The 24,682-nt window shown below is 48.3% G+C and overlaps 1 protein-coding gene across 1 annotated transcript in view; it reads right to left on the reverse strand.

Annotated features, from left to right (window-relative positions):
* ASXL2 (ASXL transcriptional regulator 2) overlaps window positions 1–24,682 on the reverse strand; it is a 141,627-nt gene that overhangs the window by 22,544 nt on the left and 94,401 nt on the right. Inside the window, exons 5-6 of the mRNA XM_068279915.1 lie at window positions 11,620–11,735; window positions 3,119–3,254 (exon numbers count right to left, since the gene is read on the reverse strand). Of these exons, the coding sequence (XP_068136016.1) occupies window positions 3,119–3,254; window positions 11,620–11,735 (252 nt within the window). The remainder of the gene's footprint in view (window positions 1–3,118; window positions 3,255–11,619; window positions 11,736–24,682) is intronic.

Here is a 24,682-nt window from a genome sequence, read left to right on the forward strand (position 1 = left end):
GGTGGAGCGGAGCGTCGACGCACGCACTCTCCTGTTAGTCCCATAGAAGGCCGTTCACACCAATCGGCGTGGGGCAGTCCTGGGGCTGCCGCAGCGTCCACGCCTATTGGCATGGAGCGGTTGGCAAGAGGTTGAGATGGGGGGGGGGGATTATAGATACCTGGGGCTTCCTCCAGCCCCCTCCAGGCTCATCAGTCGCCTGCCGTCCTTCTCTGCTGCCTGGGTCCAAAAGTCCTCGGTCTGGTGCATACTGCGCATGCGCTGACTGGCCCTGACTGAAGGACTTTCGGGGCCTTACTGCGGAGGATCCAGGCAGCAGAGAAGTAGGGCGGGGGAGCAATCAGCCTGGAGGGGGCTGGAGGAAGCCCCAGGTATGTAAGGAAATGTGTTCATGCTGCCCCTAATGGCCACAGCACCTCTACTGAAAGAGATTTCAGGCTGTAATCTGAGACACTGATCTGATGCTGAAGGGATTGAAACATTGTATACACTTGCTCACAGGGATTGAAACATTGTATACACTTGCTGACATTGATTGAAACATTGTATACACTTGCTGACATTGATTGAAACATTGTATACACTTGCTCACAGGGTTTGAAACATTGTATACACTTGCTGACAGGGATTGAAACATTGTATACACTTGCTGACATTGATTGAAACATTGTATACACTTGCTCACAGGGTTTGAAACATTGTATACACTTGCTGACAGGGATTGAAACATTGTATACACTTGCTGACATTGATTGAAACATTGTATACACTTGCTGACAGGGATTGAAACATTGTATACACTTGCGGACAGGGATTGAAACATTGTATACACTTGCTCACAGGGATTGAAACATTATATACACTTGCTGACAGGGATTGAAACATTGTATACACTTGCTGACAGGGATTGAAACATTGTATACACTTGCTGACATTGATTGAAACATTGTATACACTTGCTCACAGGGATTGAAACATTGTATACACTTGCTGACAGGGATTGAAACATTGTATACACTTACTGACAGGGATTGAAACATTGTATACACTTGCTGACAGGGATTGAAACATTGTATACACTTGCTGACAGGGATTGAAACATTGTATACACTTGCTGACAGGGATTGAAACATTGTATACACTTGCTGACAGGGATTGAAACATTGTATACACTTGCTGACAGGGATTGAAACATTGTATACACTTGCTGACAGGGATTGAAACATTGTATACACTTGCTGACAGGGGTTGAAACATTGTATACACTTGCTGACAGGGATTGAAACATTGTATACACTTGCTGACAGGGATTGAAACATTGTAACGTTTCCTGACTGTATAATTGCCTGGATGGCACCTTTTTTAATACCTCCCTGTCTCAGGTAAACTTTAACCACTTGCTGACCGCTCCATGCCAATTGACAATGAACGCGGCGCCCCCCCCCCCCCCCCCCCCCAGGATCACTCAACGCCAATCGGCGTGAAGTCCTGGGGGAGTGTTTTGCAGGAGATCGCTCCGCTCCATCATCAGTCTCCCAGCAGCGATCGCCACTAGTGGAATGGTTAGACGGTGAAACCGTCGTCTATTCACATTGTACAGCGCTGCGATCTATGGCAGCGCTGTACTGAGGACAGCCGTGATCGGCTCTCATAGGCTGATGCCTATGATAGCCGATCGCTCTGATTGGCTAGCGGGGGATGGGAGGGTGATCAAAAAAATAAATAAAAAAGACAAATACATAAAAAATAAAGGGACAAATAAATAAACAAAAACCAAACAAACATTACAGCAGCGATCAGAGAAAAGGGGCGCTGGGGGGATCACTTGTGTGCCGAGTTGTATGGCTCTGCAGCGAGCCCTTAAAGATGCAGTGGCCTAAATTGCAAAAAAAATAGCCTGGTCACTAGAGGGGTGTAAGCCTATGGTCCTTAAAGGGACTCCGAGCAGTGCAGAAACTATGGAAAGATGGATATCATTTTAAAGCTCTCTTTCTCCTCTTTCTGGCGACACCTAAATCGTCGCCCTACGCCTTTTAGTTTTCTCTATTTTCGTGATCGAAAACGCAGCCGCGGCAATTTTAATCGCGAAAATAGCGAAAACTAAAAGGCGTAGGGTGGCGGTTTATATATCATTGGAAAGAGGAGAAAGAGAGCTTTACAATGATATGCATCTTTCCATAGCTTTTGCACTGCTCGGAGTCCCTTTAAGTGGTTAAATTAAATTTCTCATCCTCCATAGGCTTCCTGGAAGTGGCCAAATAGTAAAACTACATCTACATACATATTTTAACCACTTGCCGACTGCGTCACGCCGATGGGCGTGGCGCGGCCGCAGCCCCAGGACCACCTAACACCGATTGGCGTAAAGTCCTGGGGCTTGCATTTGCAGGAGATCGCGCTCGGGAGACTAACGGCGAAACCGTTGTGGTAGCATGTATTATTTTAAAGCTATAATGGCCAAAACTGAGAAATAATGACTTTTTTCCATTTTTTTCTTAATATTCCTGTGAAAATGCATTTAGAAAAAATAATTCTTTGCAAAATGTACCACCCGAAGAAAGCCTAATTGGTGGCGGAAAAAAACAAGATATAGATCAATTCATTGTGATTAATTAGTGATAAAGTTATTGGCGAATGAATGGGAGGTGAAAATTGCTCTGATGCATAAGGTGAAAAATCCCCGCGGGCTGAAATGGTTAAAGATGGTCAAATAGATGCAAAGTTATGCAGAGGTATGCAAATTCTTAACAGGGCTGTGGAGTCGGTACAAAAATCATCCGACTAACTCCTTTAGTCTATGAAACCACCGACTCCAGGTACCCAAAAAATTGCTACGTCTCCTCGATTCCAACTCCACAGCCCTGATTTTGTGTATAAATCTATACAGCTTGAAAAAGAACCAATCAAATCTCACCTCAGGCTCATTCAATTGGTCTATTTTTAAGCTGCCTACATTTGCAAAGCTGTGCATCAGTTTGGAATTACTTGCAACTCACTGACCATCCCTAATCACCATTACCAATGATCTACAGCCATGCAAAACGTTAATAAACAATCACTTCGATGTATGTGGAAGGACTTCCTGTGTAGACAGGAAGTGGGCGAGCGCTGTACATACTGTGCGTTGAGGTTGGTTTGGCTGGGGCCATGTTGCTGGCGGTCTTCACAGTTTTCAGCAGGAGATGCTGGCTGGAGGGAACCGGCATTCCTGCTCTGCGCTGCAGCTTCTTCCGCTGTTGTTGCTGCTTCAGGGCCTGGACAACAAACATACAGGAGAATATAAACTTTCTTTACATTTTATGCTCAGCTAGACATTAAGCCGTTACATTAACAGAAGCCAGAACGGTTTTGCCCATGTCTGCTGTGCGCATGCGCCGCCACACGCAGGTACGCAAACTACAAGAACATCTTTGCACGCACATGGTTTACATATCTGCAAACTTAGAACAGTGCACAACGGACAGGGATGTAGGCAGAGGATGCAGTGACCCGCTTTATTAGGTCAAACAAAACTCTGATGTAGGCACACCATGTCGTAAATCATAACGTTTATCGAGATGCAAATGTTGAGATTCAGATTGTCACGTGGACGCTACATATGCCGGCACCATGCTAATAATCCTCGCCTGAGACAGTCTGCCCACCTCCACTCCAATCGGTTTGTGAATAACTGTGCAATCTGCTTCAGTGGTATGGTGAACACATCGAGGAAGACGCTACTTCCCTATTGTCCCTCCCAGCTCTCCATATGACAGCACAAGTTTCTCAGCTAAAACCAAACAGCGTGCCCATACAACACCTTAACCTCCCTAGTGTTCAATTTCTGCAGGATTTCTGTGCAAAAAGTGGTTCAATTAACTTTCATGACATTTTTGCTTGCAACTTAGTAAAATCCGTCAAGCAAGGGTCTAGTATGCATTTTGAGTATAATAAAAGTTTCAAAACAAAATCATGTCAAAAAATGTAATAAAAATTTCAACTTTTTAATCACAAATAGAAAAATCCTTCTCAAATATGGATGAAGAAATAAATCTACAGATACAGAAATAAATACCGTCCAGTGTTTACTTAAAACCTCTCCCTTGTGTGGTACAACAACTCAGGGCCCGTTCACACGCACACTTGCACGTCAGTTAGCGCCGTGTATGCAAAAGCAGCATTTTGATCTTTATTTTTTCCACTGTCTGGAAGCAGCGGGGTCCAGTCGTTCTGGGGTCCATTAGCGCCGCACTCCTGTGTCCCCTTGTGGGATGAAAAATGACGATCGGTGGGAATCGCCGCTGAAAGTCAACAAATGCTTTTCTGCACACTTGCAGAAAAGCATTTAGACGAGTCTCTGGGAAGGTGATTGAGACATCCGCCTGAACCAGCCCTAAAGGTCCATACACACGCTGGTCTGAACTCTGAGTGGTGCACCATAACGACTGCCATGGTGGGGGTGGTCATAATGGTCAGACCAGCGTGACTACATCAGACGCACAACGATTGCATGAAGATCCAGCGTGTTAGATTTTTAGCAATGCCTAAGCACAGCACAATAGCTTTGTTCTCGCTGCTCCCACCACCAGAAACTTCTCCATTACACACGCTCATTGTTTGTTCCCCCTGCATAGCAAGGCGCATCGTGTGCAAAGGCTGATGACACTTCTGTACATTGTTGTTGTTGCACTGTCACCTTTGGCTGTTGCATGGAAGATCTTCGTGTCACTGCCCTGAAGGGTGGCTTCAAAACGTCAAATGATCGATTAATAGCAGAAACAAAATGTATAAATCGGTTCAAAGCTGTGGAGAAGGGTTTAAATAAAGACAACAACTTTTTATATTGGTATGAGGATGATGATGATTGAACTTTCTCAGCCATTCTAGCTGAACTTGTGAACTAAGAATTTACGATACCTCTGGGTCAATCCTAATCCCAGGTCTGTGAGCATGGAGTAAACAAGGATCCTTATCTCAGCTAATAACCTCTAACCCCATTTGGATGGTCTGTTTGAATTAAGGCATCTTAATGACATGTATTTATGCTTGAAAAAAATATGTGTTTTCCCTTTTGATGTTGCATGTATATAAGCTGTCTGTACCACCCGCCTGCAAACTAACAGGATATAAGCCAGACGAAGGCTCCAAGGCCGAAAGCTTGCTTATTTTTATTCATTTTTAGCTAGCCAATAAATGGTATCATCCTGATTTATAACTTCTTGCTTTTACTGATGGCTAACACGGTACAATACCCTACTGCTACTACCTTTGGCTGATGACGCCTCTGTTGCGATGCGCAGGGGGGCGAAGGGACAACAAGCGCATCTGACTTAGCAGCTTCCAGCAGGTGGGGAGGTGCAAAGAACAATGCCGTTGGGTCATGCTTAGGCATAGCTAAAGGTCAGATCTTTAGGCCTCTTTTACAGTGGGACGTTAGAAAATGTTCCAACGCAGAGTAACGCACAGCAATACAAAGTCTGTGCGACATTCCCAGTGCGCATGTTGTGTTGTGTGTAACGTGCAGTAATATTTAGAAAGTGCTGCATGCTGTGCGTTTAGCAATACATTTGCTGCGTTATGTGTGTTGCACATGCTCAGTAATGTTATTTTTTTTTTAATGTAACGCATGCGCTGTTTTCGTTCCATCAGTAAGCGACGAAAACGTCGCACCAAGAGACACAACGTAATACAAAATAACGTCCAATTTTATAACGTACATGCGCTGAGTTAGGGGCACGTTGTGCGACCTTAACGCCGCATCAAACGCACCGTCCCACTGTGAAAGAGGCACACATGTGTATGTAAGGTACCATTCCTACACAGAACTAGGCTGTGTTCCTTTTTACTTTCTCTCACTGAAAGGGTTAAACATTCAGGTATGCAAAAATACCTCTCTCAACACCCTTCACATTCCCATGTTTATTTCTCCTTATTGAAGGAGACAGGAGGGGATGCGTGCGGTGGTCATGGGTGCATGAAGGGGGCATGCATGCGCTCGTGCTTTGGTTACGTGGTGGGCGTGCTCAGCGGGGGAGGAGAATTCATGAAGAGAATCTGGGATTACTGGTTCATCCTAGCAGGTCAAAGTTGTTTGACCGGTCACGTCGCAGGAACGACGGGCAGCACGGAGGAGCGGGAAGGCTCTATAGTATCCAGAGCATCCCTCTACATAGGCAAGTATCAAACCTGAAGTTAGTTTTCCCACTTCAGGTTCACTTTAACCTATTTTGGTTCCTGGACGTAGTTTCTACGTCCAGGAACCATGCGCGCTACCGCGCGCCCCCGCGGCCGATCCGAGGATTCGGTAGCCAAGGAATCAATGTATCGGGCTACGAAGCCCGATCATTGATTCCTCTCCCCCGCTGAAAAAGCGACAGCTTCTCTCGGAAGCTGCGCCTTTTCTGGCCGTTCCCTTCCCGATGTGTCACTCTAAGCGCGTGCTACGCTTAGAGTGACGTCATGTAAACAAACTCATGGCCGCCATCTTGTGGCCAAAAAGTAATACTACATCTGAAAAAAAAAAAAAAAAACTGAATTAACACACATTTACATTATAAATCTATTGTTTACCTCCCACCCTCCCAAAAGTACCCTAATAAAAATTTTTGTATAAAAAAAAAAAAAACCATTACAATATAAAAAAAAAACATGTAAATATTTACCTAAGGGTCTAAACTTTTTAAATATCAATGTAAAGATGAAATATTTCTATATTTTTTTATTTTACACTTGTAAATAGTGATAGATGCAAAATGGAAAAAATGCACCTTTATTTCCAAATAAAATATTGTCGCCATACATTGTGATAGGGACATAATTTTAACGGTGTAATACCCGGGACATATGGGCAAATACAATACGTGAGTTTTAATAATCGAGGCATGTATTATTTTAAAACTATAATGGCTGAAAACTGAGAAATAATGAATTTTTCCATTTTTTTCTTATTCTTCCTGTTAAAATGCATTTACAGTAAAGTGGCTCTTAGCAAAATGTACCCCCCAAAGAAAGCCTAATTGGTGGCGGAAAAAACAAGATATAGATCAGTTCATTGTGATAAGTAGTGATAAAGTTATAGGCTAATGAATGGGAAGTGAACATTTCTCACGTGAAAACCACGGAACCTGAATGGGTTAAAGGTAATCTGAAGTGAAAATAAACTTACGATATGATTTGTATGTGTAGCACAGCTAAGAAATAGAACATTAGTAGCACAGATAGGAGTCTCATGTTGTTTCCAGTACAGGAAGAGTTAAGAAACCTCAGTTATCTATGCAAAAGAGCTTCTGTGAGCTCTGTGACTTTATAAAGTCCTAGACAACACTGTCTTTTGAAGCTCTTATCTGAACTGTCTCTCAATGTTTCTTCTTTGTTTATGTTTTTTTCTACAGAGAAAAGTTCAAAGACTCACTTGCCTGCTCTGTGAAATCATTTAAAACACTGAGTGTATTGTGGAAACTGCAATTATTAGAGAATGATGCAATGGTGTTTTGTCTGATCTGCGCTGCAAGGGCACTCCAGCCCGCAGCGCAGATCGTATGCAAAGCAGGGCGATCAGACTTCCCCCCTTTTTTTCCCACTAAGGGGGTGTCCTGCTGGGGGGGTCTGATCGCCGCCGGCTGTATTTGCTTAGCGGGGGGGCTCTTCAAAGCCCCCCTCCGCAGCGTTTTCCGCCCACTCGCCCGTTCCCTCCCTCTCCCTCATTCAATGGGCTGCGCAGGACGGATATCCATCCTGCGCAGCCTAGGATAGATGCCGGCCCATCAGTATGCGGCGATCCCCGGCCAATCAGAGGCCGGGGATCGCTGATCTGCCTTACGGCGCTGCTGCACCGCAGCGCCATATTGATGTAAACAGCGGGGATTTCTTCCCCGCGTGTTTACATTACACGTGCGAGCCGCGATCGGCGGCTCGCACACTGTTCACGGAGACACCCTCCGGGAACTGACATGGAAAGTTTCCATGGAAATCCACTTAAGACCTGCCGACGCCTATCGGCGTTAGGCGGTCGTTAAGTGGTTAAACATAAATAGAAAATAAAAATATGACACTTTTTTTGCTACAAAAGTTCTATTAGTTATCGTTTGTTTGTATACAATACTTAGTTTGTATGTACGAAACTAACTTTAGCCGTTTGTAAGTAGACTGTCTGAAAGTATTTTGTTTGCAAATGTTCAGGATGTTGTTCAGCCACTAGATGGCAGCAGAGTGCAACAAATAGAGAAGAGCTCAAATTGCAACTTCATTTGATTTGTTTTTTGGCCTGGGCAACTACCAATCAGTAAGTGCTTTTGAAAATAGAGAATATCCTAAAGCCTAGTACACACTAGCAATTTTGATAGGCCAATCATTGGTCAATTTTACCACCTACATGTAGTATGACCATTTACCTATATAATCTGCATAGTATAGAAAATCTGTTTGGCCCTCATACTACATGGAGGTGGTAAAATTGACCAATCATTGGCCAATCAAAATTGCTAGTGCGTACTAGCCTTTAGAATCTCCCATGAGGAGACGAACTAGTCCGAAACCCGACATAGATCTGTCAGACTTTTACAGCCTACTGTGAGTGACAGCAACATAGGGAAACATAAATTTATAGTGCATTTTACTCTGAAACAAATGTACGTTTTATACAAATGCAATGTGTATTTTACATTTTTTTCACAATAGTTGTCCCTTAAGATGATTGCATTGTGCAGCATATATAGTAAACATAGAGCCTGAATCTCATGTGTTGCCACTAAGGCCGCTGCTGCAATATACACTGCTGACCACAGCTGATTTAACTGAAGCGACTGGAAAGAAACCTGGTATTTTATAGCATGCTTCTAGAACAGTCCCAGTGTGCAGCCAACAAAGCTTCCATTTCCCCAAGATGAGGTCACATGATTATGCCCACAGGAAATTGCCTGCTCAGATGCATGCTGGGAGAGAAATCCAGCATCTTTTATATACAGACACAATAAGTTTTCTCTCCCAGCCAGGGCCGGCCTTTGACTTTTTGCCGCCTGAGGCAAATTGTTAAAAAATTGTCACCGCCGCCCCCCCCCCCCCCCCCTCGGGGGGGGGGGGGGGCGCCGAGCTGGAGGGGTAGCTGGCAGGACGGGGGTATTGGGCCAGCGGCGGGGAGGGGCCTGGGTCCCCTGTCCTCCGCTCCCCTCCAGCCTAAATAGAAGCAGCCGTATGTGTAAGAGGCACGGGCGGGGAGGACACTCACCTCTTCCCAGCGTGCGTTCCACTGACGTCACTTCCTGCAGCGTTGCAGGAAGTGATGTCAGTGGAGCGCACGCTGGAGCGAGGAGGAGGTGAGTGTCTCCCCGCCCGTGCCTCTTACACATACGGCTGCTTCTATTTAGGCTGGAGGGGAGCGGAGGACGGGGGACCCAGGCAAGGGAGGGGGGGGTCCGACCCCCCTCCCCGCCGCTGGCCCAATACCCCCGTCCTGCCAGCTACCCCTCCAGCTCGGCGGGCCGGCTCCCCGCACCCACGGACGGGCGGGTGCCGCCCCTGGAAATTTGCCGCCTGAGGCAAAAGTTTCACCCCGCCTCATGAGCGGGCCGGCCCTGCTCCCAGCATGCATCTGTATCAAATAAGCCAACCTATCAAGTTGATCAGTTGTTCCATTATGAATCCTCATCAAGTGATAAAATGGTCACCTCTAGTGATGACTATGCGACTAGGGATGCTCAAATCCGAATCCGGGAGAAACCTGGATAGTTGCTATCCAGATTTCTCCCAGTAAACCTGTGCGGGGTGGGAGTGGGGTCAAGCTTACCTGTCTGACGTCTTCTTCGTCCTTCCCTCGGCGCCTCCCACAATGCGGTCCACGTGCATCACTTGACTACAAACACTTCCCCCTTCAACCCGGAAGGAGGAAGTGTTTGTAGGGTTGAAGAAGAAAGTGTTTGTAGCCACGTGACCGCCGTGTGGAACGCATCGTGGGAGGTGCCAGGGACGGACGAAGAAGACGTCAGGCAGGTAAGCTTGACATCCCCCCCCCCCGCACAGTTTTACTGGGAGAAATCCAGATAGCAGCTATCCGGGTTTCTCCCGGAATCGGGCTTGAGCATCCCTATATGTGACCCTGCTTTATAAGTATACCCCTGTGTAATCTGGGGTGCACAGGTGGGAGGGGTGCAGAGAGGGGCGTGGTCACTACCACATGTGACAAGATGGCAGCACCTCCCCTGTAGTCCCGCTATGGTTGCCATGGGGCAGGTCTGCCCTGTGTAATCTGGGGTGCACAGGAGGGAGGGGTCCAGAGAGGGGCGTGGTCACTGCCACATGTGACAAGATGGCAGCACTTCCCCTGTCATCCCGCTATGGTTGCCATGGGACAGTTCTGCCCTGTGTAATCTGGGGTGCACAGGTGGGAGGGGTCCAGAGAGGGGCGTGGTCACTGCTACATGTGACAAGATGGCAGCACTTCCCCTGTAGTCCCGCTATGGTTGCCATGGGGCAGGTCTGCCCTGTGTAATCTGGGGTGCAGAGGTGGGAGGGGTCCAGAGAGGGGCGTGGTCACTGCTACATGTGACACGATGGCAGCACTTCCCCTGTAGTCCCGCTATGGTTGCCATGGGGCAGGTCTGCCCTGTGTAATCTGGGGTGCACAGGTGGGAGGGGTGCACAGGTGGGAGGGGTCCAGAGAGGGGCGTGGTCACTGCTACATGTGACAAGATGGCAGCACTTCCCCTGTCATCCCGCTATGGTTGCCATGGGACAGTTCTGCCCTGTGTAATCTGGGGTGCACAGGTGGGAGGGGTCCAGAGAGGGGCGTGGTCACTGCTACATGTGACAAGATGGCAGCACTTCCCCTGTAGTCCCGCTATGGTTGCCATGGGGCAGGTCTGCCCTGTGTAATCTGGGGTCCACAAGAGGGAGGGGTGCAGAGAGAGGCGTGGTCACTGCCACATGTGACAAGATGGCAGCACTTCCCCTGTAGTCCCGCTATGGACGCCATGGGGCAGGTCTGCCCTGTGTAATCTGGGGTCCACAGGTGGGAGGGGTGCAGTGGGAGGGGTGCAGAGAGAGGTGTGGTCACTGCCACATGTGACAAGATGGCAGCACTTCCCCTGTGGTCCCGCTATGGTTGCCATGGGGCAGGTCTGCCCTGTGTAATCCGGGGTCCACAAGAGGGAGGGGTCCAGAGAGGGGCGTGGTCACTGCTACATGTGACAAGATGGCAGCACTTCCCCTGTGGTCCCGCTATGGTTGCCATGGGGCAGGTCTGCCCTGTGTAATCTGGGGTCCACAGGTGGGAGGGGTCCAGAGAGGGGCGTGGTCACTGCTACATGTGACAAGATGGCAGCACTTCCCCTGTATTCCCGCTATGGTTGCCATGGGGCAGGTCTGCCCTGTGTAATCTGGGGTCCACAGGTGGGAGGGGTGCAGAGAGGGGCGTGGTCACTGCTACATGTGACAAGATGGCAGCACTTCCCCTGTATTCCCGCTATGGTTGCCATGGGGCAGGTCTGCCCTGTGTAATCTGGGGTCCACAGATGGGAGGGGTCCAGAGAGGGGCGTGGTCACTGCTACATGTGACAAGATGGCAGCACTTCCCCTGTAGTCCCGCTATGGACGCCACGTCTGGTGAAACAATGAGATGATGCGTATGGATGGGGGTGACAATGTTACCTGTTTCAGCGCCTTCTTGCTGAGCTTCTGAGATGGAGAGATGACTTTACCCGCAGGAATGGGGGGTGATGGACAGCTGGTCTGGGGTGAAGATGGCTGGGACACTCTAGATGTAACTACAAAACAAATGAGAAACAAAAGTGTGAGTTCCTGGGCTCAGAAGAATTTCCACCTGCTGGGGGGGTGGAGAAACTCCGCCCACCATGTTGTCTGAAAGGGGCGGGACTCAACCAAACTACATAACCTACCCTGCTGACAAATAACTGGTTATCCTGCTATGTAAATCTGCAAGCCCTGCTCCAAACCGTCTTGGCTTCCATGGCTTGCACTGGTGAGTGTCAGTGAGCGTGAAACATGACATTTGTGTCATCAGCTGAGCGCGATGTACTGCTGGAGAAATCGCCCTGTATTTAGGTTGTATATCATGTGCTATACAGTATATGTATGCCATATACTGTATGTGCTATAAACCAGCAGATGTGGGTCTACAGTTGGATAATTGGCTATACATAGGCTGTATATGTGCTATAAACCAGCAGATCTGGCTGTACAGTTGGATGAATAGCTCTATATTTAGGTTGTATCTGTGCTACAAACCAGCAGATCTGGATGTACAGTTGGATAAATGACTCTATATGTAGGCTGTATATGTGCTATAAATCAGCAGATCTTGGTGTACAGTAAGATAAATGGATCTATACGTAGGCTGCATACAGTATGTGCTATAAACCAGCAGAAGCGGGTGTACAGTTAGATACAGGACTCTATACACAGGCTGGATGCACAGTAGGATAAAATGTTTCTTATGTACTGGCTCATGATGCAACACACACCGCAGTGTGGAGAAGCACCATCAGAAAAGGACACACCACATTTATCAAGATTTGACCCATGTCTCAAGGGGAATGCAAACTCCAAACGCTGAGGATGGATGGCACCACTCACCTTAGTAAATAAAACTCTTTTATTACATGAAGTACAAAAGCAGCAGTGACAGACCGCTGTTTCAGGCAAAGGCAGCAATGACAGACCTGAAGTGGTTAAACAATACCTATTGCCTGGTGATCTCTTTGGCTGCAGTAGTGTTTGAATCCAATCCAGTCACACTTCAGTCAGAGCACCTGCTCTTCTGTCTGCCTGGCTGTTCAGGGTCTATAGCTAAGGGTATTAGAGGCAAAATATCAGCAGGACAGCCAGGCAATGTGCATTATTTAAAAGGAAATCAATATGTCAGCCTCCATATCCCTCTCACTTCAGGTGTGCTTCAATCCTGACAATATGCAGAGCTGAACAGCTGGGAGGTCAAATACTTATTTATCAACAAAGGCGGACTTTTCCAAAGCCGTTTATTTCAAGTGACACGCAGCTGTTTCCAGGGCTGTGGAGGCGGAGTTGAGAAGTTGGAGTTGAAGCAATTCTGCGTACTTGGATTCGGAGGTTTCAATAAACTGAGGAGTCGGATGATTCTTGTACCAACTCCACAGCCCTGGTAAGGATTAGACTAAGGAATCGGAGTCAGAGCAGTTTTGGGTACCTGGAGTCGGAGTCGCTGGTTTCATAAACTGAGGAGAAGGAGTCATATGATTTTTGTACCGATTACACAGCCCTGGCTGTTTCAGTGCAATTTATAGAAACATATCACTCTGTGCAGAAAGGTTTGGGTGATTAGCCTATAAAGGTACTCCATTTGGACAACACAGCCTTACCAACTGGCACGTAAGGAACCAACCACAGGTCACCTGCTGCTGAAGAGACGCTTCTATTGGCTGCCGTGGTGTCGCTGCACTTCTACGACTCAATCTCACGCAACATTCTACATTGCACGCTGCCAAGCGGCCGGGAAGCTGTTCACACACAAAACGAGGCCCGTTCCTTTAAGAAGCGCTGAGCTGCGGTTTCCCCCAAAGGCCGTGTTTTGACATCTGCTTTCCAAGAACGCGTGTGGATGGGTGGCGGAGCTCTGAAGAGGAGAGAGCGTGGGGTCTGAGCCAGCCGCCCCGGGCCCAGAGGCTAAAAATACATCGCTGCTGTGTTCCCTGCGCCAAACCGCGGACTCAGCAGCCTCGGGGAACATCGTACGCCGGCGTAACCAGAGCCAGATGTCAGAATATCGCCACTCAGCACCATTCACTGCAGCAAGAGGAATCTCCTCTCAATAATCCTTGTAAATGGCCAGAATGTAAAAATAGGAAATCACCGGGATCTGCGAGTTACGCCCGGTGTTACTGCACTGAGGCCGGGCCCAGCTACAGCTGAAATGTCTAATGCTAGGTACACACCATACAATTTTCTGTTAGATTTACCTGCCAGATCGATTATTTCCAACAGGTCCGAGCTGATTTTTTTGATCGTTTTTCATTCAGTTCTATGGAAATCAATTAAAAAAACAATAAAAAAAAAATCGGGAAATCGAAAAATCGATCGAAATTCAGATCAGACATGTTGGAGAAAATCGATCTGGCAGGTAAATCTAACAGAAAATTGTATGGTGTGTACCTAGCATAAATCTCTGCACACATGCTAGACTGCTGACGCCAGAAAATGAGCGACCCCCGACGGTTAGTGACAAGCGAACGACATCAGCACACATTTAACTTCAGAGTCGGCACAATGACGGTCTGCCAATCGGATTGTCACCAGAAGCGTGAAAATGAGGGCATGACAGTGTGAAATTCAGCACACGTAAGCACTTTGAATGAATCGATCTTTTGTTATAGTCCAAACCGATTCCCCAGAGTGGACTACATCGTGGATTATCGTCTACAAGGGCAATAATCAATGTCTTTTACCTTCCTTGGGACTTTTTTTTTTTTTAACCATTCTCAGCCGACCTATTGTTTATCGTTCGTTTCCAAGACTGTGGTCTACCTGTGCACAGAGCTTAAAGGGAACCTTAACCGAGAGGTATATGGATGTTTCCTTTTAAACAATACCAGTTGCCTGGCAGTCCTGCTGATCTCTTTGGCTGCAGTAGTGGCTGAATCCAACACCTGAAACAAGCATGCAGCTAATCCAGTCTAACTTCAGTCGGAGCACCTGATCTGCATGCTTGTTCAGGGGCTGTGGCTGAAAGTATTAGAGGCAGAGGATCAGCAGGAGAGTCAGGCAACTGGCATTATTTTAAAAGAAAAATTCCATATCCTTCTCAGTTTAGGTTCCCTTTAAAGAGAAACCGTAGCCAAGAATTGAACTTCATCCCAATCAGTAGCTGATACCCCCTTTCCCATGAGAAATCTATTCCTTTTCACAAACGGATCATCAGGGGGCGCTGTATGACTAATATTGTGGTAAAACCCCTCCCACAGTGTGATGTAAGGACCATGGTCCTGGCAGTTTCCTGTCTGTGAACCTTGTTGCATTGTGGGAAATAGCTGTTTGCAGCTATTTCCAACTGCCAAAAAAGAAAGCAGCAGCTACATCCAGTGCCATCACCTGCCAGCAGTAAAAATGTCACCATGTGACAAAATGTCAGAATGTAAATCAGGGAGAGGAAAGATTTTACAATGGACAAACACTGACAATGGCCTCAATTCACTAAGATTATCTCCTGTCTTTAATAACTCTTCTAGAGTTGTTACCATGGTGATAAGGCATGTAGTACTCAGGAAACATTTTACCTCAGGCAAGCCTAAAGTTAACTCTTCTGTCTTTAAGTTAACTCTCCAATCCTTAAAATAACTCCAGAGTTAAAGACAGGCTGTTAATTAGCTGCATGTGAAAATAACTACAGAGGAGGTAAAATAACTACAGAGGAGGTAAATTAACTACAGAGGAGGTAACTTAAGGAACTCTCTTGCCTTATTATCTCCAGCATGATCTTAGTGAATTGAGGCCTAAATCATTTATACTTAATTATTGTAAAAAATAAGCACTTTTTTATTACATTATTTTTATTGGAGTTCCTCTTAAAGTGTTGCAAATCCTGCTAGAGTAGGAGCTTGCAGAACAGGTCCCAAACTCTTGCACAGGAGACAAGGAAGACAGAGAAATCTGCCCTGTGTGTGTTTACATAGAACAGCCTGTCTAATTCCTCTCTTCTCATTGACTAATGAGCTAGTGTAATATGAGCTGTCAGGAGTCTGCTGACTCTGCCATTAAGAGCTAATATGTAAACACAGCAGCTTAACCCTTTCTGTGCTCCCAGCAAACCAGGAAGTAACTGCACTGCACCATCTCTGAAGGAGCTTTATAAGCTGTAACAAGGAAATGTTTTCCTTTACAAGTTATTACGCTGTTGCTTATCTTTTAGAGCAGACAGGAAGTTCTGAGTTCAGGACCTCTTTAATTATTTTGGATCGATAAAGTACTGATCCCTAAAGCTTTTCACAGAGTGCGTTGAACAATTTGCATCTGTTAAGGACCCTTTTTTGCTTGGGGGACCCCCTGTCAGCTGGTCCCTTGCACTGTCTGGGCGCTTGCTAGCGGAGTCAGAAACGCTGTCACCAGCCACATATTGTAGTTTTTCGGCTGTCGGGTAACATCGCTGCTTGCCAAACAATGAAACGGCAGCCTGAATGGCACTCCTGGTCAGTAGCCGGGAGGATACATTGCCAGACAAGTGCACAGTACAGCCTCCGAGCCATTCACACTTATCTAGATTTTTGTGCGTCGTGCGGGTTTGCATTTTTACATTCATCGCACAACTAATGTATTTCTATGGCCTTCCATTTGACCTGGGTTTTTGTAATTTTTTTGTGCATTTTTAAATTGTGCATTGTGTGACATGAGGCTGTGCTCCTGTCAGTTCAGGGTTTGAGGTCAGCTAGACAGGCCGTCATACTAAAAGTGGCCAGTAGGTGGGGGGATCCTCCGAAGAATGGTCACTTCATGCAATGCTCTACATTACGTTATAGCTAACCCCCCCTTTAAATTTCAAGGTGTATCTTACAGAGGAAATGTAGTGAAAATAAAAAAAAAATGAATAAAATTGCTTATTGTTTACAATATTAATTTATCGATTATTTAGTCAGTGTTTGCCCATTGTAAGATCTTTCGTCTCCCCGATTTACATTCTGAAATTTATCAATGGTGGTGGCATCTTTAGTTTTGCCAGGTGATCTGTACGGAATGTTCATCACTGAGCGTTCTATGCACAGAAGGAGATACTGCTTGCTTGGCAATTGAAAACAGCTGTTATTTCCCACAATGCAACAAGGTTCACAGACAGGAAACTGTCAGGACCACGGTCATGACATCACACTGTGGGAGGGGTTTCACTACAATATCAGCCATACAGACCCCCCGATGATCTATTCTAGAAAAGGTGAAGCTTTCTGTTAGGAAAGGGGGTATCAGCTACTGATTGGGATGAAGTTCAAGTCCTGCGTTCAAGTTCCTCTTTAAGCAGCTTAACAACTGTGATTTTGGGTTGAGCTGATAGGATAGGATAGTATAGACTGGCTCTCAGCTCAGCATATTGCTGGGGCTGTGGCTACAATTAGCAGCCATGAAATCCTATCTGATGCACAGAGTGCAGCAGGAAGCCTCCCTATAGGAGGGAGGGGAATATGATCTGTATAGGTAGAGATGACCTGCTGTGACCTCACTGCTCCGGTGACAAAGCTCAGGGTATATTTGGCAGGGTGCACCTGTTACACTCTCCCCGGAACCTGCGGCTGACAGATCCCCCCGGGCTGATGACACCTGCGAGACGCTCCTACACGACACCTGTCGTCTCAGCTCTGGCAGGTCGGGACTGTGATCGTTACTGCAACAAACTGAACACAGCAAACCAAGAAGAACAGGACTGAAAGATCCGCAGACATGTCTGTCCTCCCTTGTGCTCCGTTTAAAGCACCACTCCAGCAAAAAAATTAAGCAGTTTAAATCTGACAGAACCGACAGGTTGTGGACTAGTCCATCTCCTTATGGGAAATGTTCTTGTTTTTTCTTTGTTTTCAAAAACATTTTGGCAGAATTACCGGGCTGCCTAGCAGAAGACGCAGGTGGCGTGGGAGGACAGTGAGGGAGCAATCAGCCTGAAAGGGGCTGGAGGAAGCCCCAGGTGTTTATAATGTCTTTCTTTTCCCAGATCTACAGTTTCCTTTAAAGCTGAAAGTTTGCACAACTTAAAGGGGTTCTGTGGGGGGTTTCTGAGGAGAAAAACAGACCCTTACCTTGGGCTTCTATCAGCCCCGTGCAGCGGTAATGTCCCACGCCGTCCTCCTCCCATCTGCTGTTCTCCGCCGCCGGCCCCGGTCTAAGCGGCATGGGATCCAACTGCGGCTGCGCTACAGTGGCCGCGCACCCGCTCGCTTCCGCCTGCGTCATCGGAAGCTTACTGCGCAAGCGCAGTACAAGGCTCCGTTGTACTGCGCCTGCGCAGTAAGCCTCAGATGCCGCGAGCGGAGGCACGGCAACGCGCATTATTCGTCTGTGTGACAGACGAATAATAGCCCGGTGCCGGCTGCGGGGAACGGCGGATGGGAGCAGGACGGCGTGGGACATTATCACTGCAGGTGGCTGATAGAAGCCCCAGGTAAGTGGCAGTTTTTCTCCTCAGGAACCCCCACAGAACCCCTTTAATCTGAGTTGTTGGACCAAACTGTTTGTCTTCAGTGTTACTTTACAGGCTAAGCACACCCCTATCTAAGCACATAAAGAATAATCTCGTTACAGTAAACTCCAAGGGAACTGGAAAAGTGGTTAACTATATCAGAAATAGCCCTAGAAATGGCCCAGCATGCCCTGGTACATTCTCTGCTGCACAGGAGCAGCTCTGTCCTCCCATTGGAGGTACAGTACAAGCACTTGTCCTAGAAATGGCCCAACATGCCCTGGTGCATCCTCTGCTGCACAGGAGCAGCTCTGTCCTCCCATTGGAGGTACAGTACAAGCACTTGTCCTAGAAATATCCCAGCATGCCCTGGTACATTCCCTGCTGCACAGGAGCAGCTCTGTCCTCCCATTGGAGGTACAGTACAAGCACTTGTCCTAGAAATATCCCAGCATGCCCTGGTACATTCTCTGCTGCACAGGAGCAGCTCTGTCCTCCCATTGGAGGTACAGTACAAGCACTTGTCCTAGAAATATCCCAGCATGCCCTGGTGCATTCTCTGCTGCACAGGAGCAGCTCTGTCCTCCCGTTGGAGGTACAGTACAAGCACTTGTCCTAGAAATATCCCAGCATGCCCTGGTACATTCTCTGCTGCACAGGAGCAGCTCTGCCCTCCCATTGGAGGTATAGTACAAGCACTTGTCCTAGAAATATCCCAGCATGCCCTGGTGCATTCTCCGCTGCACAGGAGCAGCTCTGTCCTCCCGTTGGAGGTACAGTACAAGCACTTGTCCTAGAAATATCCCAGCATGCCCTGGTACATTCTCTGCTGCACAGGAGCAGTTCTGCCCTCCCATTGGAGGTACAGTACAAGCACTTGTCCTAGAAATATCCCAGCATGCCCTGGTACACTCTCTGCTGCACAGGAGCAGCTCTGTCCTCCCATTGGAGGTACAGTACAAGCACTTGTCCTAGAAATATCCCAGCATGCCCTGGTACATTCTCTGCTGCACAGGAGCAGCTCTGCCCTCCCATTGGAGGTACAGTACAAGCACTTGTCCTAGAAATATCCCAGCATGCCCTGGTACACTCTCTGCTGCACAGGAGCAGCTCTGTCCTCCCATTGGAGGTACAGTACAAGCACTTGTCCTAGAAATATCCCAGCATGCCCTGCTACATTATCTGCTGCATAGGAGCAGCTCTGTCCTCCCATTGGGGGTACAGTACAAGCACTTGTCCTAGAAATATCCCAGCATGCCCTGGTACATTCTCTGCTGCACAGGAGCAGCTCTGTCCTCCCATTGGAGGTACAGTACAAGCACTTGTCCTAGAAATGGCCCAGCATGCCCTGGTACATTCTCTGCTGCACAGGGGCAGCTCTGTCCTCCCATTGGAGGTACAGTACAAGCACTTGTCCTAGAAATGGCCCAGCATGCCCTGGTGCATTCTCTGCTGCACAGGAGCAGCTCTGTCCTCCCATTGGAGGTACAGTACAAGCACTTGTCCTAGAAATGTCCCAGCATGCCCTGGTACATTATCTGCTGCACAGGAGCAGCTCTGTCCTCCCGTTGGAGGTACAGTACAAGCACTTGTCCTAGAAATATCCCAGCATGCCCTGGTACATTCTCTGCTGCACAGGGGCAGCTCTGTCCTCCCATTGGAGGTACAGTACAAGCACTTGTCCTAGAAATGGCCCAGCATGCCCTGGTGCATTCTCTGCTGCACAGGAGCAGCTCTGTCCTCCCATTGGAGGTACAGTACAAGCACTTGTCCTAGAAATGTCCCAGCATGCCCTGGTACATTATCTGCTGCACAGGAGCAGCTCTGTCCTCCCATTGGAGGTACAGTACAAGCACTTGTCCTAGAAATGGCCCAGCATGCCCTGGTGCATTCTCTGCTGCACAGGACCAGCTCTGTCCTCCCATTGGAGGTACAGTACAAGCACTTGTCCTAGAAATGGCCCAGCATGCCCTGGTACATCCTCTGCTGCACAGGCCCACTCTGTCCTCCCGTTGGAGGTACAGTACAAGCACTTGTCCTAGAAATGGCCCAGCATGCCCTGGTGCATTCTCTGCTGCACAGGAGCAGCTCTGTCCTCCCATTGGAGGTACAGTACAAGCACTTGTCCTAGGAATATCCCAGCATGCCCCGGTACATTCCCTGCTGCACATGAGCAGCTCTGTCCTCCCATTGGAGGTACAGTACAAGCACTTGTCCTAGAAATATCCCAGCATGCCCTGGTACATTCTCTGCTGCACAGGAGCAGCTCTGTCCTCCCATTGGAGGTACAGTACAAGCACTTGTGCTAGAAATGTCCCAGCATGCCCTGGTACATTATCTGCTGCACATGAGCAGCTCTGTCCTCCCATTGGAGGCACAGTACAAGCACTTGTCCTAGAAATGGCCCAGCATGCCCTGGTACATTCTCTGCTGCACAGGAGCAGCTCTGTCCTCCCATTGGAGGTGCAGTACAAGCACTTGTCCTAGAAATATCCCAGCATGCCCTGGTACATTATCTGCTGCACAGGAGCAGCTCTGTCCTCCCATTGGAGGTATAGTACAAGCACTTGTCCTAGAAATATCCCAGCATGCCCTGGTACATTATCTGCTGCACAGGAGCAGCTCTGTCCTCCCATTGGAGGTATAGTACAAGCACTTGTCCTAGAAATGGCCCAGCATGCCCTGGTGCATTCTCTGCAGCACAGGAGCAGCTCTGTCCTCCCATTGGTGGTACAGTACAAGCACTTGTCCTAGAAATATCCCAGCATGCCCTGGTACATTCTCTGCTGCACAGGAGCAGCTCTGTCCTCCCATTGGAGGTACAGTACAAGCACTTGTCCTAGAAATATCCCAGCATGCCCTGGTACATTCTCTGCTGCACAGGAGCAGCTCTGTCCTCCCATTGGAGGTGCAGTACAAGCACTTGTCCTAGAAATATCCCAGCATGCCCTGGTACATTCTCTGCTGCAAAGGAGCAGCTCTGTCCTCCCATTGGAGGTGCAGTACAAGCACTTGTCCTAGAAATATCCAAGCATGCCCTGGTACATTCTCTGCTGCACAGGGGCAGCTCTATCCTCCCATTGGAGGTACAGTACAAGCACTTGTGCTAGAAATGTCCCAGCATGCCCTGGTACATTATCTGCTGCACAGGAGCAGCTCTGTCCTCCCATTGGAGGTACAGTACAAGCACTTGTCCTAGAAATATCCCAGCATGCCCTGGTACATTCTCTGCTGCACAGGAGCAGCTCTGTCCTCCCATTGGAGGTACAGTACAAGCACTTGTGCTAGAAATGTCCCAGCATGCCCTGGTACATTATCTGCTGCACAGGAGCAGCTCTGTCCTCCCATTGGAGGTACAGTACAAGCACTTGTCCTAGAAATATCCCAGCATGCCCTGGTGCAGTCTCTACTGCACAGGAGCAGCTCTGTCCTCCCATTGGAGGTACAGTACAAGCACTTGTCCTAGAAATATCCCAGCATGCCCTGGTACATTCTCTGCTGCACAGGAGCAGCTCTGTCCTCCCATTGGAGGTACAGTACAAGCTCATGTCCTAGAAATATCCCAGCATGCCCTGGTACATTCCCTGCTGCACAGGAGCAGCTCTGTCCTCCCATTGGAGGTACAGTACAAGCACTTGTCCTAGAAATATCCCAGCATGCCCTGGTGCAGTCTCTGCAGCACAGGGGCAGCCCTGTCCTCCCATTGGAGGTACAGTACCAGCACTTGTCCTAGAAATATCCCAGCATGCCCTGGTACATTCTCTGCTGCACAGGACCAGCTCTGTCCTCCCATTGGATGTACAGTACAAGCACTTGTCCTAGAAATATCCCAGCATGCCCTGGTACACTCTCTGCTGCACAGGAGCAGCTCTGTCCTCCCATTGGAGGTACAGTACAAGCACTTGTCCTAGAAATGGCCCAGCATGCCCTGGTGCATTCTCTGCTGCACAGGAGCAGCTCTGTCCTCCCATTGGAGGTACAGTACAAGCACTTGTCCTAGAAATTTCCCAGCATGCCCTGGTACATTCTCTGCTGCACAGGAGCAGCTCTGTCCTCCCATTGGAGGTACAGTACAAGCACCTGTCCTAGAAATATCCCAGCATGCCCTGCTACATTCTCTGCTGCACAGGAGCAGCTGTGTCCTCCCATTGGAGGTACAGTACAAGCACTTGTCCTAGAAATGGTCCAGCATGCCCTGGTGCATTCTCTGCTGCACAGGAGCAGCTCTGTCCTCCCATTGGAGGTACAGTACCAGCACTTGTCCTAGAAATGGCCCAGCATGCCCTGGTACATTCTCTGCTGCACAGGAGCAGCTCTGTCCTCCCATTGGAGGTACAGTACCAGCACTTGTGCTAGAAATGTCCCAGCATGCCCTGGTACATTCTCTGCTGCACAGGAGCAGCTCTGTCCTCCCATTGGAGGTACAGTACAAGCGCTTGACCTAGAAATATCCCAGCATGCCCTGGTGCATTCCCTGCTGCACAGGAACAGCTCTGTCCTCCCATTGGAGGTATAGTACAAGCACTTGTCCTAGAAATATCCCAGCATGCCCTGCTACACTCTCTGCTGCACAGGAACAGCTCTGTCCTCCCATTGGAGGTACAGTACAATCACTTGTCCTAGAAATATCCCAGCATGCCATGGTACATTCCCTGCTGCACAGGAGCAGCTCTGTCCTCCCATTGGAGGTACAGTACAAGCACTTGTCCTAGAAATGGCCCAGCATGCCCTGGTGCATTCTCTGCTGCACAGGAGCAACTCTGTCCTCCCATTGGAGGTAAAGTACAAGCACTTGTCCTAGAAATATCCCAGCATGCCATGGTACATTCCCTGCTGCACAGGAGCAGCTCTGTCCTCCCATTGGAGGTACAGTACAAGCACTTGCACAATTGGTGGACTACAAGGTGAAGTATACCTTAGGGCTGCATAGCCAGGCTGGACAAATTGCTAGTACAGTATCCTGGGCTCCTTAAAAATTGCAGCCGTCACTGAATAGAAGCAGCCACTCGCTTCCTGTGAGTGGCTTCCGATACCTCCGCTGGCGGGACTTGCAGCACGTGTCCTATACAACCTTCTGCTCACACTTGAGCCAATCATGAAGCCTCTCTTCAAAATGCAGTCAACCATGATAAGCCACTCGCATCTGTAATGCAAGTGGCTCTGATACCTCCGTGGGCGGGACTTAGCACTCTCCTCTGCTCTCTCCTTAGTTTTGCAGCGAGTAGGCCCGCTCTGATCTGCACTACAAGTCAAAGTGGCCTTTACTGCAATCCACACACTACCAGGAGCATCATCACTAACAAGGGTAGAGATACCCGGGAGTGAATACTATACCGTGGGATGTTTGTAATTATACTTTTATTGGTAATTGCAAAGTGGAAGTGGTAACACTGTATTCTCTTTTGTTTACGTTCACATTATTCCTCATTTTCCCCAGGCTGCTTATTGGTACAGCACTGTATATCCAGCGCCGGGGGCCATTCTTTTTGTCTTACAAATGTTATCAGGCATCAACTCAGCCGCAACCAGCCTGAAGAGAGCAGCTGACCATGGGCTTCACACTGACATATGATGCATGCTCCGCCCACTGATATATGATGCATGCACCGCCCACTGACATGACGCATGCACCACCCACTGACATATGACGCATGCACCACCCACTGTCATATGATGCATGTACCGCCCACTGTTTACTATATCCAGAGTCAGTGTCACGTAGGGGCCAAAAACAGGTTTACTATAACAGAAATTTTATTATATCCAGGTTTACTATACCAGGCGTTGCTGCCATAGACTTATAAATGTTTACTATGCGAAAGTTTACTTTAACAATATTATACTGTCTAACACCACAAGCTATCACACAGCACTGCATTCACTCTGCCTTCCTCAGAGGTGATTACTCTGCAGGGGAACTGGATACAGGAAGCCCTTCACTGAGGACAGCAGCAGGGCCTGTGACACAGCAGCAGAGATATGGCCGTGTGTCCCTACAATAATACACTGCTGCTGCCAAGAGCAGCCAGCAAAACCAACGCACCAGAGACGTGTCAGAGGTAGGAGTGACACTGCAGCACAGCTATGGCCGTGTGTCCCTACAATAATACACTGCTGCCGCCAAGAGCAGCCAGCAAAGCCAACGCACCAGAGACGTGTCAGAGGTAGGAGTTACACTGCAACAGTGCTATCGCCGTGTGTCCCTACAATAATACACTGCTGCTGCCAAGAGCAGCCAGCAAAGCCAACGCACCAGAGACGTGTCAGAGGTAGGAGTGACACTGCAGCACAGCTATGGCCGTGTGTCTCTACAATAATACACTGCTGCTGCCAAGAGCAGCCAGCAAAGCCAACGAACCAGAGACGTGTCAGAGGTAGGCGTGACACTGCAGCACAGCTATGGCCGTGTGTCCCTACAATAATACACTGCTGCTGCCAAGAGCAGCCAGCAAAGCCAACGCACCAGAGACGTGTCAGAGGTAGGAGTGACACTGCAGCACAGCTATGGCCGTGTGTCCCTACAATAATACACTGCTGCTGCCAAGAGCAGGCAGCAAAACCAACGCA

Source organism: Hyperolius riggenbachi, chromosome 4, assembly GCF_040937935.1.
Source record: "Hyperolius riggenbachi isolate aHypRig1 chromosome 4, aHypRig1.pri, whole genome shotgun sequence".
Taxonomy (NCBI): Eukaryota; Metazoa; Chordata; class Amphibia; order Anura; family Hyperoliidae; genus Hyperolius; species Hyperolius riggenbachi.